General features: G+C 42.0%; 1 protein-coding gene across 2 annotated transcripts; it reads right to left on the bottom strand.

The window, feature by feature from the left end:
- Positions 1–2,152: 2,152 nt before the first annotated feature.
- TIMM17B (translocase of inner mitochondrial membrane 17B) lies at positions 2,153–18,244 on the bottom strand. Of its 2 annotated transcripts, XM_078609438.1 has the most exons (6): positions 18,162–18,244; positions 12,486–12,585; positions 10,708–10,771; positions 8,777–8,905; positions 6,232–6,342; positions 2,153–4,662 (listed from the first exon to the last, which is right to left on the bottom strand). In XM_078609438.1, the coding sequence occupies exons 1-6, from the start codon at positions 18,185–18,187 to the stop codon at positions 4,574–4,576; spliced, it is 519 nt and encodes a 172-aa protein (XP_078465564.1). In that variant the 5' UTR covers positions 18,188–18,244; the 3' UTR covers positions 2,153–4,573. The 2 variants fall into 2 exon arrangements, with proteins under 2 accessions (XP_078465564.1, XP_078465563.1); XM_078609437.1 differs by lacking the exon at positions 2,153–4,662 and having other exon boundaries at positions 5,997–6,342.
- Between the last annotated feature and the right edge of the window lie 922 nt (positions 18,245–19,166).

Here is a 19,166-nt window from a genome sequence, read left to right as displayed (position 1 = left end):
ATGATAGGACAACGAAGTGGCTTATTACGTGGAAATGTATAGCAGCCAAATACAATTTTTTTTAGCTAATTTACTCGTACAGTAGAATTGGGTTCATGTCTGTGGGTTTCATGAAATCAAGTTTTGTAGAAGCATCTGTTAAGCAAGGTGAACTCTGGGCAGGTTTTGAAATTCTGAGTCAAACCAGCACTGTCAGGCTTGTTACGTGAACTCTACAGTTATTTTATTTCTATTCATCATTTATTACCCACAATCCACGACAACAGAAATGTCTTGACATTGTCAGAGCACACTGTGGCTTTATACCGATACAGCTTTTCGTTATCATCTCAGCTTTACGGACCTAATGACTGTCAGACAGATGAAGTTTTAAGGATTAGTTGAAGAATGGAGCTCAAAGCAAGAAGGTTTGAATGGTGATTAATGAATTTGTATCGAGCACCCTGGGTAGATCTCAAGGAGAGAGATCAGAATGATTCGGCAGAATCTCAGGTCACATTGCTCACTAGAATCAAGTGACAAGGGGAGAGGAGAATACCACGGCCCCATTCATAGGAATATGAAAAGCTGAGACCGCTGCTCCCTGTACCATAGTTTTTGTGGTGTGTATATTATCTGTGAATCACCTTCTAGATTCATCTTAGTAGGAGGTTCTGTATCTACGGTGGTAAGTCTAGGTCTCTAGGGTCACGATTCAATATTTAAACTGCCAGTTGAAAAGTGTGGAAGTTGTGATTTGAGTTTGCCGTGGGATAACACGTCTGCAGAAACTCAAGGTTTACACTGGGGGTGAACAGCATCCCATTGGGCTCTTCGCTGTGTATGTTGAAGTTCTTTCGCACCTGACGTAGCCAAGCGTGCTAATCGGGAGGTTCGAGCCACGTCAGAGAAGCCTATTGGTTGTGACAAAGCGTTATTAACACGGATCTCTTTCAAGATGCAACAAGAAAATGTTTGCGATTTTGTTACCCACACTCTACCATCACAACCAGGGCCACCCAGAGAGGGAGGCAGAGGCGATCTGCCTCAAGCCCGTACAAAAGAGGGCCCAACAACAGGCCTATTTTTATTTTGCCAGGGGGGCCCATGTGGCATTTTGACCCACACTTCTAGCAGTGAATTAAAAATGGCTGAAGTTTTTTTCCCCAAACGTTCATCTTTCTCAATGTAATTGAAAGCACACCTCTCTATGAATATTTGTTAACTTTTTATTTTTTGTTAATTTGTCACACCACTTGATTTCCCGCAAAGTAGTTATCAAATTACAGGAATTGAAGTCACCTCTATAAGTTAGACAGCGAGTACCATAAGCATGATTCGTTTTAATGGACGAATCATTACATTCCTAGAGATGATTTTACGTGAATTTTTAAAACAGCTAAATTTAAAGTACAAGTATTTGTATCAAGTTTGATCCGAGGTATTTTAATATTAAATGGTGGAGCCGATTTGCCTTTACACATGTGTAATGACAGGGTGACACCTGCCGGCATGTCAGGGTAATTACGGTTATAGCTACATTCCATAATGCCTTATGAAGGGGCGTATCTGGGGTAAAGGTTCTAGAAAAGGGGCATGGACAGAGGTGGAGCTTGGCCACGCCAGGCTGATACAAGGAGCACCAAACCAGAGCTACGGGGCTGTTAGTGTGGGGTCTGGGTCCTGGTTGCGTCGCTGCTGTCATCATCTCTTCGTCCTCGACCACGTGGCTGTTCTTCTGCGAGACCAGCTCCGTCACTGCCGCTACGCTCGTCAAACAGCCCGCATAGCGCAGGACGGAGATGGGCTGCGTGCTTGGACAGCCTAGGTGTAGCCGCGTTACGAAGTGTATTGCCCTGTGTACTCTGAAGAATAAGAAGCCTTCTACTAGACGTGTCGAAAGTCGCTCACTACACATGTGTTTTAACACAAAGACGTAGCTCAGAAGGTAAATAACGAAGTGACACGTTCACTTGTTTGTGACACTTAACAGCAGTCTAGAGGTTGTGACGATGCTCAAGACAAGGATGTCAATTACAGGTTGCTGGAGAATGTGGCAACTGCTCTGCTCTCTCAAGGGTTTGTTCCGTGATTCTGATAGCACAATTGGGACGTAATGGGTGAAATATAACAAAAAAAATTACCGCATATTAAAGAAACATAACAAATAAGGTTTTATTTAAATATTTTATTCAACATATATTACATGGGTGGGGGGGGAAAAACCTCTGTATATTTCTGAACAGCTTTTCACGATAAGTGTGCATTTAGGCTGCTTAAACACAGCACATTGCACCGGTACTTCTGATGCGTTAACGCACCATTCGTGAGTTCACCACTCGCTCGCAAGTGTTGCAGCACTGTGACAAGAGTCCACAAAGCAGCAAAATACTCAACGTTTGCATTATATACCCCGAGGTATACATAATTCTGATATGCACACAAATCATTGTCAATGTCAGAGTACGAGACAAAACGCTCGCCATTTGCATCATTCGTGTTGAACACCAATATTGGCTTGTGAATCGTAGTGTTGTACGAACGATAAGCAAATATTTCCTTTAATACAAAAATTATTTTTTTTACAATATTAATATATGGAAACTATATATGAGAGGACATGTTACATTTACAAGAGCAAATCTGTAGAATTCTGATTCTAAAAAAATATTATTCGGAGGCATTTCCCTGCAACAAAAGTGACCAGGGCAAGTGCAGACAACGAACACATGGCCATAAGATTAGATAATGGGATAATATATCAGAAAACAGTCCACTGAAAGTAGCTATTTTTTAAAGTACGGGTGCCCTGAATATTTGCATCTCTTTAAACTTCGGCCGAATACTTCAGTTTTCAGTAAACATATGAAAAGCCTTATTTTTGGACTGTGGGCTGCTCTCGATAACCACCAAGGTTTTTGGTGGGGGTAGAACGACAGGAGGAGGTTAGCATGGGGAACAGGAGTTGGGAGAACAATGATCCCTACCATTAAGTCGAGATAAATAAAACAAAGAGATTAAGACAGTGAGAAAACGGCAGAGGCATAGCGACAGAAGGATTTAATGAAACTGCAATGGAGACACAGAGACATATAAAGACGTGGAGACAGAGGGATAGACAAAGAAACAGAGGGAATCGGAGACACAAAGGGAGATGGACACAAAAAGGGACAAAGATGGAGACGGAGAAAGGGACAATTCGATGAAGATTGAGACAGAGGAAGTGAGAGACACAAGGGGGTCTTGGAGACAGGCAGTGAGAGAAAGAAACAGTGAGATGTCAGTTAAAACAAAAATAGATTTCAATTAGGCCACATAACTTGCCATCTGATATTTGGCTAAATAGTAACATGTGCTCTTTGGTACATCCCTAGTTCAAATAAAAGCAAGTGGTAGTTTCTTGAAAGGAGTCTCATTACACGATCACAATTAATCACGAGTTAGCAACTTAGTTGCAAATAGAGGCTCAAATTCAATCTGATTTAGCTTATAAAAAAGTGGAAACTCAGTCTAGAAATCAAACAGAAGATATGTTTAATGTTTTAAAGCTATTAATGTGTTCAAAGGATTACAAATTCTCTAACTTTTTTTGGAAAAAATCCCATTGCAGTTTATGTTGAACTTCTTCCTCACCGTCCCTAGCTACCAGCACGGTTATTGCTCTATTCTGTGGCTACTCACAAGCTCTTCACACAACACAATAACAGCAATGACAAGTTGGGTTTTCACAAGTAGGAATTCGGGTGACGATTGTTCTTTTCAGCGATCAAGCACAAATATCGCAGGCAACGCACTATGTTGGTCTGTTTCTAAAACCAACAATTTCCCTCATTCCTTTATCCCATAAGCCATGACCATGTCTTGAGCATCATGACAATAACATCACATTAGCCTTTCCTATTTTCTCAGAAATTCCTGATCGCTATATCACGAGTGTATCGGTCTTAATTTCTTTCTGGGGAAATGTTGAATGCAGTGTGATCATGTACAGGTTCTTGTGCATTGGCTGATCGGAAAATCAAGTTTGACTGTTAGTGTAATGCAATAGTGACAATTGTTTTATACCACATACTGAAAGGGGTGAATTCTAAAAAGTGTAACATTTGAATGAAACAAATATTGGAAAATTTTTGTCCAACACTAAAATTGTTTTGAAATGTTGAACAAATTTTGTTATGATGTGATGTCACATGCCAGTGAGTACAAGATTGTTCCACCGCTGGATGACACTGCAACTCAGTAGTTTGCGTGTGATGCGGAGAGAGGGCAGCACACTCTCTTGCAGCCCATGTGACCAGACCATGAATCACAGTCGTTATAAAGTAACATTCACGGTGACCACTGCACACTATTCAAGTGAACCATGAAGCTGCTCGTCTTCATTGATTGCCCTGAGCCAGTGATGGAAAATAATCAACTTGTGAAACGATGACTAAACCTGAATCGTTGAAGAAATCACAGTTTGCAACACAACCAACCTTTTATAACTGAGACACAACATTTAAATTAATGTCAAACTTGAACGGTAATGTTCGTGATATTTTGACTTGAACACTGAATTCCAGGCGGTCTCTTGACTGCGACTATGGTGCGTTCACTGGTATTGCCCGTAGCGTCCCAGATCTTGCTCCGAGCTTCCTTTTGATGGCAGCTGTGAAGGGTCATCTACAAACTGGGGAGGCCCTGTAACATTGGAAAAGTATACTTGTTACTAATAGGGGTTTTCCTCCTTTTTTCTGGCAACAAAACTGACAACTATTACAGGGAATCATGTTAACATTAACCACAATATACTTGCAGTCAAAATGCAAACAAAAATAATACTCTGATAATTTATGCATTGTCCTTGAAACTTATTGGTCCACACCAGAGACAGCTTTCCTTAGAGCCTAGTCTCATACGGTGTTCAACCAGATGACGTCAAAAGGCTCTCTAAGGAAAATTGTCTCTGGTGTGGACCAATGAGTTTCAAGGACAATGCATAAATTATCAGAGTGTTGTTTTTGTTTGCATTTTGACTGCAAGTATTGTGGTTAATGTAAACATGATTCCTTGCAAGAGGTGTCAGATTTGTTGCCAGAAAAAGGGCAAAAACCCTATTAGTATATTTTGGCACTGGCAAAGGAGGCCTCATATGACATAGAACAATACTTGTTGTCACACATTCCACTGCAACAGAATTACCGCTCAAAGAACTGAGAAGCACACATATGTTGGCATCAGTATCCGCAGGAGTTTTGCAGTCCGAGTGTGCTTGCCCAGCAGGTAGGCATGCCACATTAGAGCAGCAATTCTTAAGCTTTACTGCAGCCTTGCACACCTTTGCTTCTCAATCGTTAAAACATTTATAATGTTAAGAAATACATAGGTTTGATGACACAAATTAGTTGTACTTACGTGCCCAAGCTTAATTTGCATTTTGATTATTTACCTTCTAAAAAAAATCTGGCATGTCTCGCATCCCCAGAAAAGGCGTCTCGCATCCCCAGAAAAGGCATCTCGCATCCCACAGGAGGTGCGTGCACCCGAGGTTAAGAACCACTGCATTAGAGCCTATATCCGAGTTTATAAAACCTGATTTGTGCTTGTATATGAATTTTTTTTATATGAATTTGACCTTGTATCGTTTAAATCCTCGTAGAACTTAAAACGAAATCACCAGCTCTTAGAAATGTTTTTGGAAAATGTGCTGATATTTTCCTCTCTGTGAAAAAGTTGAGCCACATTACTTCGATGAATACTTGGGAATGTACATCATAGACCATCAACTGACACCCTTCAGTTTTCAAAGCTGGCTTCACTAAATTGTTGACACAAGTATCGATTATTTTAAAATAGTGAGGTCATCAGACTAAAGCCACCAAATGTACGCCACGTAAGAATTGCTGTTTTATAATTGTCAAGCTCATTTAGCTTGAAGGCAGGATCACTGCCTGGGCATGCAAGACACCTTCATTAGTATTCGACGTTTGTGACATCTGACCACTTCTTATATTTATGAATATGATGTGGATTGTCAACAAGCATTATTCATTAATTATTATTTATATTCTTTCAAACATTTGGAACAGTACTATGAAGACGTTTTATTATGTTAAAGCTCCTTACATGTAACTCCAAATTATATTCCATATAGACCATTACGAGAAAGCCATGCACTCTGCTGGGAAAATATATTAACTGAAGTGCCAACAACTAATTCTATGCACGCAAATGCATTCTCTGCAGGTGGTAGTAATGAAGAGCGCTCACCATTTTGGTACTGTTGTGCTGTGTAGCGGGTAAGCATAATGCCAACGCCTTCTATGAGGGCAAGGAGGACGCCTCCCATCACCGCTGAGCCCACCATGGCGACCGGGCCACCTGAACACAAGTCATACAACAAGGTGGGAATTTGAGAATGGGTTTCCCCCTTTTTTCTGGCAACAAAAAAAACCTATTCTCATATTTTGGTACTGGCAAAGGAGGTCCCCATGATGAAGGTGGGAATGTGTATTTTCAGTTTCAGGTCATATACTTATAATGGAGTTTGAATTTTTTTAAAACTGTGTAGGTGCACCAAAGGACAAACCATGCACAACTATGACCAATTTGTGTATTTACAAGACAATCCTGTACACAATTCTCATACAAGGACGGCAAAGTTGCTCTGCCCTATCATCACTGGACGAGAAGCATTTTGTCTCTCTTTCTGAAGTTTAACAGGGTATTGAGAAAAAACAATGCTTGGCCTTTGAGTATGGCATAGGATGCTAGGAATTTAATGGCATGAAAGAGGAAGCAGTTTGGAATAAACCAAGGCAAGGAATGCACTGTTGATGTAAATGAGAAGAACAAGATTTGATAGATGAAGTGCATTTGCAGGATTGGGTGGGGGGGTGGGGGAAAGTTAGTGAACCACTATAGGTTTATCCCCTTGAGCTAAAGCCAGCTGGTAGGTTATCACGGGCCAGGTGTTGACCGTATTAACTGAAATAGTTGTGGGGATCTAGCATAAGTTATCGTGTGATTTGGTAAAACCAAAATCGTTGACTGATGACCCACTAAATTTGAACCCTACACAAATGCCTGTGTTACAAAGGTTAGGGTTAAGCTTGGTGTTAGCGAATGTTGCGTGACAGTGACTGTGAGATCCAAATGTAATGTCATGGTTGTGCATGCATTTACCTTACACTGCCACCTAGTGGGGTTTTCAAGAGGCTAAGTGGTATCTGAAAGGGTTGTAGTCTAGGTTCTGGTACTCCAAATATGCAGGTCAACAGCTAAAGGACACTGTCCTTTATTAGGTAATTGTTATCCAAAATAGTGCAATATAGTCCAGGGTAGTCATAGCATTACCAATGGGGGATAATCCTCCAATAATCTAAAGGCGCCCACAAACTCTGGGAGATAAACAGCTGCCGCTCAGTTTTCTCACCTAGCCCAATCAAGCTCATCTTGACGTGACTTGTGATAATGAATGTATTTGGAATTTGCTCTCGAAATAATGTGACCACATAAACCAGGTTCCGCATTTAACGGCTTTTTTTTAGGAACCCCTGAATATTGATGAGAAAAAAATGATCAAACATTGCACTCCCAAAGCTCAACAACTGAACAGCATGCAAAGCAAAGTTGACTTATTGTTAGCTGCATCCCCACGCTGTGCGGAAATGTCAGACAGTCCCCATTCGGTGGTCTCCTGCTCCACTAAACCTCCCAACCAAGATGTTATATTTACCTTAGTATTATGTACTACTTATAGACTACATGGGTCTGAACATTAATTGTTGAGCAGTCAATAGAAAATAAATCTGCAAATAACTTAAATTTGGTCTTGACTTCAAGCTTTCGTGACCGCAGGAATTCATATTCATTGGGTCTTTCGGTAAGACCGCTTGTGTTGCGATAGAAACGTCGTAGTTTTTGTTTTTTGTAATTTTATTTGAACCTATCTACGTGACTTTACCGAAAGACCCAAAGAATAGTTAAATATGGTCTTCATGGAAATAATTCTGGTTTTGTTAAGAAAGTGGATATACAGTAAACCCTCTCAATGCGAGAGTTCTGGATGCACGAGTTTTGCATATTCGGGAGTTACTAAATGTATACGAATTCCCTATTCGCGACCCACCGGACTGCGTTATTCACGAGTGTGCGTAGTGTCAGACCACCGATACTGGGGAGGTGTGCGCAAAATGTGGTTACATTTGAATCTGTGAAGATTTGCCATTCCGCCGAGGCTGCCCGTTTAGTCCTAAAGTCCCGCAGTAATCCCACTCTTGTGCATGTTTACTTTATACGTGCAACTTACAGCTGACTCGTTCATATATTTTTGTATAAACGAGTCGACTGTGAGGTCCATTCAAAAGAACGCTAATGCAATCAGGGAAAGCGTTGCGGTGAGCGCTCCCCAAAGTGCTAAAATGATAACTGTGCATTGTCATCAAACACTTGCAACTCCCGAGGAGTCATCCTCCGAAATTTCTCACCATCACCACCACCTTCATCGTCGTCAAATGATGATCAAAAGTAATAAAACAACATATTGTTATTTATAATTCATTACTTATTTATTGTAGAAATTGTTTTAAAACATTTTACCATTTCCCCCCTATGTATACTCGTACGAAGAACATAACCCCATTTTTCCGCATTACAATGCGGTTTCTGCATTCGCGAGCGTTTTCAAGAACGTAACCCTCGTGGATAGAGAAAGAGTTTACTATACCGGGTCAGCCCTGCCCTGTGAATTAGCCAGATACACTGAGGCCACAATCTTTGTGGGCGGCGGGGGCAAAGCAGCTGCTGCACTCACTGCGGGAGGCGAGCACGGCGCCTGTCAGGGCTCCGCTGGTGATCGAGTTCCACGGGTCCTCCTTGCCTCGCAGCTTCACCAGCCCACAGTCGATGGTGGAGAAGAGGCCACCCCACACTGCGAAGCTCCCTGAGGGCACGGTGGACACATTTTAGGCAGGCCTCCACTGTAAGCAACCGTATAAACACAATACAATTTGGATCAATAGAGCGACCATATGTGACCCCTACTCGAGACAACACATGAAACACTCAATTGAGACTGAGTGAGTAGAATGTACCGCTGAGAAAAATGCTAGAATACTTCGGAGCCTGTTTTATTGTCAGGAAAAATTGTATAATTACATAATCTGACTGGATTGCACTGAGGTTAGAGCCCTTGACTCACTTGGAAGGTTGTGAATTAATTACATTCCCAGCCAGATCTTGACTCGGCTTATCATCTCTCGATAAAAAAAAATCACTTGATGGAATTGTAATAGTGGTCTATGAGAGAGATAAGTGGTCGCCAATGGAATGTCAAGATTTCCAGCACTCATTTCACCGTCCCATTGCTCAACTGAGTATGCAGACACTTTAAAAGTAAATTTTCCTCCTTAAGGAAATTGAATGAATATATAAATTCGAATACACAATTGCACAAATGTTTTGGTTGATTTCAACTGCCAGATAGACAAATTGTTTAACCTCTACCTTGAATGTGGCACTTAGGCAACCAATCACTCTTATTGGATGTGGAAAACCTGAGCTTATTTTGCTAAAGGTTGGTCCTGCGATTACCAGATGAAACAGGCTGACATTGTATGCCGAGTGGCCGTAATATGACGCATCAAGAGAGGACACTGTATTGCAATCGGAGGCAAGGGAAAACATGAACGTAGCAGCAGGTGAGGAAGATGTTTAATTGAATTTTATATTTACGCATGGATTAGCATTTGGGTGCATGTGTTGGCCCTGTGAGTATTCTATTTAAAGAGCATGAGGGTGAACAAGCTCCTCCCTTGTCATTAAAGCTAATTTGTTGGCTGCCGATTAAATATGGATCGAGTTCAAAATCCTGGGCATGGCTTGCATAGCATCCTAACCTAGCACTATGCTTAAACATCTGAATGTGTTGACATCTAACGTTTTGCCCTTAGCAAAGCAACAATAAGTTTGAGGATTTCATATTGCACACTCTCATGAGTCCAGTCCATCGCGAATGCACACTAATCACACGTGTAAGTCTTTGGAACAACACTGTTTAATCCTACTGCAAAATTGGCTCAAGCTAATTTATACCCGATATTAAAAGGGGTCAGTACATTATCGTCTTGGTACAGCTCCTGCCAGATGGTGTTGTGGCTCACAACTCACAATAAGAATGTTGCAGTTCTATGCTGTTTGGGGGCTTGTCCCAGCGTATCATTCCCCTGGGTTGATTAAATAAGTAAAATGTTGTCGTAAGTCAAGAATGTATCCCATGAAGTGACTGGCTCCCTCCAAACATAGCATTTTGTTATTTTCTGCCACTGGCTCCAAGCCATGAATAGAGATGAGCACATACCATGCTTGCCATTGTGGAGAAACACTTTTGACGACTGTGATTGGAGGGTGTTATAGTGAAAAAGCAATTTACACTGTGAAAAATAACAGTCACACTAAAAAAAATGGTTTCATATTAAAATTCTATTTGAGCAAGTTAACGTCCTTTCCAATATATGAGAATTCCCATCCGCCCACCCTGAGACAAAACGTGGAACAGCTGGTGATTGGTCAGATGGTTTTGTGCATGCAAAACGGTATATTCTGAAAACTAAAGAGTACTGTGGGCAGTGTACTGGCCATTACATTTTGCATAGGCTGTACAAAGAATGTTACAGACAATTATGTGCTGCTGTTAAAAAGTCCAATCTCAATGAATAGTGCAACAAACCGTGCCTCTCAACTAACCTCCAATCTGAGGAGCTCTCAGCTTCATGGCACTCATACTGCCTCGCATTCTCTGCCTCATACCCTGCACAAACACACAGGGCACAGCAACAACATTTAACATTTCAATGGTCATTTGCATAAATCGTAGGTCATCCCCATCATTTAATTACATTCACAGAAACTGCAGGCAATTACATTTTTTATGCTTAACTGACCAAAATGGTCATTATAGCAAGCAACAATAATTAGATATGTTTATCTTTACTATAAACTAAAAACTATTTTATTTACCAGGTAAGGCCCACGGAGCTATACAGCTCTTTTTCGGAAGGCACCTGGCTACAATTGATAGCTCAATCAAGTGGCTTATGTGGAAATGTAGAGCAACCAAACACTCTAAATGCGTTTTTCTAAATGTAGAGGGAAAAACCGGAGGCTCCGGAGAAAAAACCCGGCCCCACAGGGAGAACACGCAAACTCCAAACTATACAGGAGGCAGGGTTGAGCCACGACCTCCTGTATAACAGGTGAGTTAGATAACATCTTGCCACTGAGGTGTGATAACCACAGGGAGCCTACTATCCTACTATGACAATTGAATGTTACCTTTGCTTTAGTATTCTAATGGCTCAATTGATGCAAATTGCTACAGCCCCCTGGTAATGTCACATCACCAATTTGCACTGTTGTGCTGTAAAGCACACCTACTTGTAGGACCCTGTGTCATATGCAACAGTAGATTATTGTACACTGGAGTGATGATATACGATGGATACCTTAAAAAAGGAATGCATAATTTGTTTTTGAATCAATTTCTTATTTAACATTTCGGCAACGTACGGTGCATAAGTTAAACATATACACATACTCTTTGGTTCTTTCGGGAAAGTCACGTAGGTATCAAATCAAATACGACGTTTCGAGCGCAACACAAGCGTCCATCATCAGATGGGAAAGCACCTGATGATGGATGCTTGTGTTGCGCCAGAAACGTCGTGATTTATTATATATTTTATACCTACGAAAGAGCCAGAGTATGGATTCCTGCAGTCACGAAAGCTTCAAATCAAGATACACACATACGTAGATATTTAATGGACCATCTTGAACATGTATACTCTTTAAACACTAGAGGGCAGTCTTTACTCGTCAACTCACACCTGACCGAGGTATTTCCGTGACATTCACTCACAACTCATATTCAGATGACACTCAACGCTCGCACGAACCAAACATGCATCCATCACCTTCAACCAGAAAATGTAATGTCAGATGTAATGCTTAAAGTGGCACAACTATATGAAGTGCATTGACGTGCTTTGCTCTTCAGGCAGCAAACTACTCACTGCAATAAGCACATGGTAAATAGTGTTTTGCCTTTGTCAAAGAACATATGAAATACCATAGGTTCTTAAATTCCAGTCAGAATCCACCCTCAAGTATATTAGACAAATATATTGGTCATGATCCCTTCTGAGTAATTGTTTTCAGGTCTCCCTGGAAAGTTATCTTTGTCACAACCGGTCATCATTCGATTAAAAAGAAAGGAATGGACAATTTCATTGCAATGACAAAACCGACTGAAAAAAAAGTGTTCATGCATTCATTCATTGTTGCATGTATTCATCACCATCAATTCTTCCTATGTGGGGTGGAAATGGAATGATCAAAACCGTGGAACATTGTGAGCAGCGTAGCAATTTGCTACGTTTGCGCTTTGCACCACCTGGTGCCCGCCACAAGGTCAGATCGTTCCGCAGGCATCCTACTGTTTTGCCGAGGGACGGCACACGTACCACAGGCGCATTTCGGAAGCCCTTGATGCACTGAAAGATGCCTCCCCCGATGGCACCCATCGTGAAGGCCCCTCCGCAGTCATCCACGATCCGCCACGGGCTGCCGATGGCAGAAAACGTCACTCAAACACAGGCACGTGATGGCTGTAACGATGGCAAGGCAACGCGAGGCTAAGGACTGACGTGTAAATAAATGCAGCGGCTTACACCGTTGCATACAGTCAAATGTACTGAAGTTGTTTGAGATATTTGAATATTTGCCAAAAAATAATCCAATACAATAGTTTGAACGTTTAAATTAGATAAACATTTTGACAGGAATTTTATGATGTAGCTTAACTATGGTGACAGTTTTATGAGCAGAGTTCACATATCCACATCCCTACAAATATCCTCAATAAAATATGCACATAGTGTACTATTTAAATTATAACTGGCAAACTTAAGACTTTGCATTGTTGCAAAGAAATTACTTTCTACGAATGGAAGCTGGTATACCTTAAGAACATTAACAATCCTCAGTTTGCTAATGAAATGTGATGAATGCACTTTAAAAGTGATACACTATAACGCAACTCACTCACATCTAACATACATAATTCGACTATAACTTATAATTTCAAGGTCATACACACTTTCAAGACCATGATCTTACTTTGATTTTGATATTTGATTGCCTTTTGCAAACTGGAAGTAAATATTCTGACATGGCTGGTCCATGGAATTGAATCTGAAGAGTGAATTCTGGAAGTACGGTGATACAAAGTGATTTTTTGTATCTGCACCAGGAAGGTCAAGTTGGTTTTATCAAATCGCAGAATCGAGCCTTGAGGGGAAAACGACATCACATTTTGCTCGGAGCCAAGTATTGGGGAAAAATATCTGATCAATGCAAAGCTGGGTCTGGAGACTTCAATGACACTAAGTTAATACCCTTGCCATTTGGAAGCACAGTCTGTTAATCCGAGTTACGGCACATCCTGATTGCCACTGTCGACCCAATTGTACTGTTCCCTGTCCCCTGAAGGCTCTTGTCGTAAAGGAATTGTGGTGTGATTATAGTTTTTTTGGTCGGGGGAAGAGAATTTCAACACCGAGTGTCAGAGCAAATACGCACTGCTGGTGCTGAAAGATCCCACATTCTATTTTCACTTTGGTTCCCTGGTTCACTTATCTCATTGCCAAGGGATGGTATTATTTCCCTCGATGGAAAAGCTGCGCTTGAATTGATCATAAGTATATATGTTATACATGAACAACACATGGAGGTGAAATTCAATTCCAATGTGTGCAGGGATGCAGGACATGTCGAGCATTTAATGAATAGGCATGCACCTACGTGGCAGCAGGAGTCGACCAAGCATTATCTTTATATCTTAGAAAAAGTTTGCTGGCTGGATTTCTAACTGACTTCCTGACTGGCGCATGGCCAAGTGTGCGGTGGTGACACCAACGTTCACATCTGCACGTAGACATCGCCTGCATACCACAGTGTTGAGCCAGGTTCGTGCGTCGTGCTGATATCACACCGCCCCCCGACCACCCTCCACACGAGCCGTGTATACCAAGCAAATTGAATAGAGGAGACAGAGGCAGGTGATGGAGGAAAATAGAGGAAGAGGTGGAGAGGAACACAGATGAGAGGGGAGGGGTGAAAGTGCAAGGGCATGAAACGGAGAGGACAAAAGAGAGAGAAAAATGGAAAGAGCGAGGGAAAGCGCCACGCCGTGGGAGGGAGGATTAGGGAGAGGCAATAGAGATTGAGATGGGAAAGGGGAAGCTAGGAATCAGGAGAGGTGAGAGAAAAAGGGAGAGATAGGGGGGAGGTAAGTGGATGAGGTACAGTGGAGGGAGGAGAAGAATACAGAGGGAGAGGTAGAGGGGACAGGAATAAACAGCTATAGAGACAAAGCCAGAAATCGAGATAAATTGAAATATACGGTGGATAGAGAGGGTGCTGAATAAAAGATAAAAAAGTTTTCCTGGCTAACTGGGAGGGATGTGCTCACAGTAATTCAAATTATTGAGCCATCTGCTGTTACAACCACACTTGCCAATGGCATTGCTCAAATCACACTATGCTGGAAGCGCATCACGTTACACGAAAGCAGGTTATTTTTGCACCTTCACATCGAGCATGTGATGCACGTAAACACACAGCTGACAACAAAGGGTGTGCAAAAAAAATCAAGACTCAAATGACATGTATCATTTTAAACTTTGCAAGTTATACATGTTTGGATATAACTTACCCATAGTTTTGAACGTCAAGTGACTGTACAAAAAATGCAAATATTATTAATATTTGTTAAATGTTCCAATGATCACGACTATACACTTTTTTTGTAATACCTCAATATTTTACTTAAATATGGAGGCTCAGAATGTATGTGCTATGAAGATGGGTCATTGCCCAAAACGTTGCATATTATATCGTTTCCTTTTAAGGCAGTGCTATTGACGAATGTGTTGAGCTTTTGTCGTTTTCCGACAGCGAAGGTGTCTCACCAATCGAGATGAGCATCACGTCCATTGCTCAGTTGAGCATGGACACACTCTGACCTTGAATATGTTTGGCTCGTGCTGTTACTGTGGTCAGCACTCCCACTCCCTGCTCTTGCATATTAAGTTCATTACACTTTAGACATTTGTGATTCACCTTGCCAACCGTTCAGTTTGTACTTAAAACCCCTAATTTGCAACAGTATTGACGATTGTATGTTGGGTTCTCTGGCCAAAGGCACGTTCTCATCCGCATACAATTTATAAAAGTAGCAATAAAAAAGTGGCGGTCAACAGTCACAGTATATCAGTGTTTCAATCGTACTAACAAGAATTATCATTGTGTTTGCGGACGTGAAGATAGGGATGTGGTTACATCATCTACTGGTCCAAAAATAACTTAAGTCTAGTTTCCTTGAGATTGGATTTTGACCGAAATATTCGCGAACACAAATTAGGTTAAAACTGATGCTTTACACACCATTAGCTTACAGTGCCTGACAGGGATATGCCTGCCTGCTTGTGTTCACAAGCAATACAAAATACACAAGAAACAAATTAAAAGCTATTTGGTGTTCATAGTATATTGACCCACAGCCTAAACATGAACAGCATATCAGAATAATCATCCACACCAATTACTGACTTTATATCCCCCTATCCATAACTATACTCAATATGAAAATATCAAAGTTATTTTAAAATCAGTCATCAAATGTTGAGACTTTACTTTGCTAGAGGAATGGGGGTTTTCCGATAGTGGCTCTCAGCTTCCAATTGGAATGGGTGCCAGCCCATAAAGTTTAGACTTTTTGAATTTAACATTCCCACAAACTATTTTAAGTGTTATACATAACTGCTAATGACTATTATAAACTACAATAAAGCCCCTTGTCTGCGATGCACCTGCATTCTATGTTTTAATAAATGTAGCAATGTACTTTTTGTAATTTAGTCATGTAATGGATTTTCTGCCATCTTTTTTAAAACCCAATATGCACTTCGGAGTAATGGTTTTGCAGTTACAGCAATGTCCGACAATACCCAGGCTACGTACTGCCCAGTAATATCTGGGCTTCATTAATGTATAACCTGGAATTTGTCGAAATAACCATTGCGACAAGCTCTTGTCCTTTCATAGTGTGGCACAGATATTTTGCACAGCAAGCGGCAAACTCACCGTTCCACACTGTGTGTGAATGCACTTCCTATGGCAGGACATATTATTGTAGTTAATGTGTAATGTAAGACATTGAATGGCTGATGAAATGGCAGACAAAGGTGAGAGTGAGGACGACCAACGTGGAGCTGATATGCACATGTGCAGGAGATTGTGCTATCGCAGGATCATGAAGGATGGTAAGAGTATAAGGAGGCCTTCATCCAGTAGTGGATATAAAATGGCTGATGACGTGACAATGCTCATGAATTAGAAGTACTGATCTCATATTGCTCGTAATGTACATGCTGCCAGTGTTAACAGCCAATTAGTAATAGTTGAACAAGTGTCATGATTTGCTTACCTTCGTGGTTTTATTTCTGAAACTAGAGGATGTACAAATTACGTGGAGGATAAAATTACGTCTGGGCATATTGGTGCAGGTAGTAAGATATAAAAGACAGCAAAAAGAAATAAATAAAAGTGTACGTATGAAACCTTGGTAACAACGGCAGTGCTGTATGGACAACACACTTGTATGCTAAGAAAACAAGCTAATATTCTGCTAGTTACGGAAAACAGAGAAATAAGGTTTGACTGGAAAAGAAAGGGAGATATTAGACACAACTTTAAGATGGAATGAACCTCGTGGAAGACATGCGGAATGCAGACTTCTCCAGGATGGTCATGTCCGAACAATGCCACCAAACAAGAATGCAGCGAAAGAAGAAACATGGCAATGCTGGTAGAAGTAATTAGACGGAGGATGAACAAAAAATAGGTGGAGTAGAGGGCTAGGAAGAGGCACTGTGATGGAGCAGCAACAGGGAAACGTCAGCAACAGATGGGCCAAGATCGTGGGTCGGCTGAATCAGAATATGTATTGACACTGGAGGAATCCGATGAGCTATGAAGCTTTTCTTAACAGAATTTCCAAACCCACGGCTCTTTAAGGACTGCCTCGGGACGTTCGTAATTAAGGGCCGTCTCGTATTCACCACACGCATTGCGGCACTTGAAAAATTGGACAGAAATGTCTCTCATCTTTGTTATTTTCATGTTGATCGCTCAGTGGAGGACTGCTGCGGGAACGTCATGGACCCGGACGCCTCCATAAAGGGGCTGGGACAGAGAGAGATTCGTAAAAGTACGACGCGGTCAACCATAGGGGTCGTCCATAAATGACGTCACGCGATTTTGGACGATTTTTGACCCCCCCCCCTCGTCACACGGCGTCACAAAGCCAGACTCCCTCAAATATGACGTCACAAAGCTGACCCCCCCAAAAAAATATATATAAAACATGCTTCAAATCGCTTTAAACTATTGTCATTGTAGTGCGTATGTAATGTGGCGCTGCACTCTGATGTTGTAGGGGAAAACATATTAAAAAGTATATTTAAGTAGAACGTGTTGTCTATATTTATTTAAAGTTGCGCATTTTGATGTGACGTCACATTTCTCAACCCCCCCTCTCGTCACAAATGTCTGACCCCCCTCGGTGCGTGACGTCATTTATGGACGGCCCCTGATCATTGCCTTTACTATTTTCCATTTGCGACTGCAACACAATAACAACAATCAGACGAACAGCAATTACACCACAGTGCGTTTCTTCTTTTAATTTGGATCTTAAACTAATTTCTTTAGAACTGCATTGAGTCAACGGCTGGCTACGTACGGCGCGAAAGAAGTTCTTACACGCAACACTGGGCACGCGTTACAAACGTTACAACATGAAACAACGCTGACATCGACCGCACGCCGCTGAACTTGGCAATACTATCGACGGTATCGTAGCTACGACAGCAAGAACACTTAGAGAGCGAGACGCGTTGACATTCGCCACTCATTGTCACCGAATATCCGCCAGCGTCTCATTTGGTAACCCACAGCGCTCAGTGCTGCAACGTGCGAGCGTTTGTTTTCATCGCGACGCGTTAACACGATCGTTGTTTTTGTTAAACTATCGCCGCTGCTGTTGTTGTTGTGTTTGTCAAAAGTTTCCTCTTTACCACGGCTCCCTAGCGTACTCCTCCATGGCGGCCCTCACGTCGATTCCTCCTTCGCGATTCCCACACAACGCGAACTTCGTTGAGGAATCGATTCCTTGTTTTGTGACCCTTAATTTGTCTCATTCTGCCTCCTTCGTTACAACGGCCCGCGTGTAACATAGGCATATAATTAGCGTATGTTGTATGCAAGATAAATGACCGATTTTTTCTACGCGCACGAGTCTAGACATTGTATAGTGAGCTAAAGAATCGACTTTAATTTGAATGGCTAAATCGATTTGGCTGGCCCACGGTGACGTCACGATCAGCTGAGCTTGGAGAAATCCGATGAGCTATGAAGCTCTTTCTCACAGATGTCCAGTACGGGCGGGTCACAAAGTTACAACAACAACAAACAATACAAACAAACAAAAACTATACGAGTACAAAGTATAGGAAAGATAAGCTCATCACCAAATATGAATAAAGTATATAAGATCAAATTGCATCCAGCAGTGGATTGAACATGGCTGATAATCTCAGCAATATCTGGGCGAATGGGCTCATGCTGGGTGTGTTCGAGTTGGCTGTGAGGGTTTGACCCAATCTGGTGTTCAGTGGCCCTGAGTTGATGGCATGAATGTCGTGCTTCATCATGAATGTGCCATCAGGGTACATATGCAACTCGGAACACATTCCTGCGGAGGGAGCTGGTAGGAACGTTGGGTTGCTTGGTGAATGGCCAGGGTCAACGGCGGCGTGGTGTATTCCGCAAATATGCCCGACTGTGAGGGCGGGCACAAGCCGGCGTGAGTAGGTTAAACGTTGAGTTTTATAAGGGCACCACGGGGTGACCAGCCCCTCCCCACCCAGCTCCACCCCTCCCACCCCCCACCCAGCCCCACCCTCCCCACCCAGCCCCTCCCTCCCCACCCTCCCCTCCCCACCCAGCCCCATCCTCCCCACCCAGCTCCTCCCCACCCTCCCCTCTCCACCCAACCCCACCCCTCCCATTTTTGGATGCAC

This window comes from Lampetra planeri, chromosome 32 (genome assembly GCF_965212315.1).
Source record: "Lampetra planeri chromosome 32, kcLamPlan1.2.h2, whole genome shotgun sequence".
NCBI lineage: Eukaryota > Metazoa > Chordata > Hyperoartia > Petromyzontiformes > Petromyzontidae > Lampetra > Lampetra planeri.
This window is presented reverse-complemented; position numbering and strand designations above follow the sequence as displayed.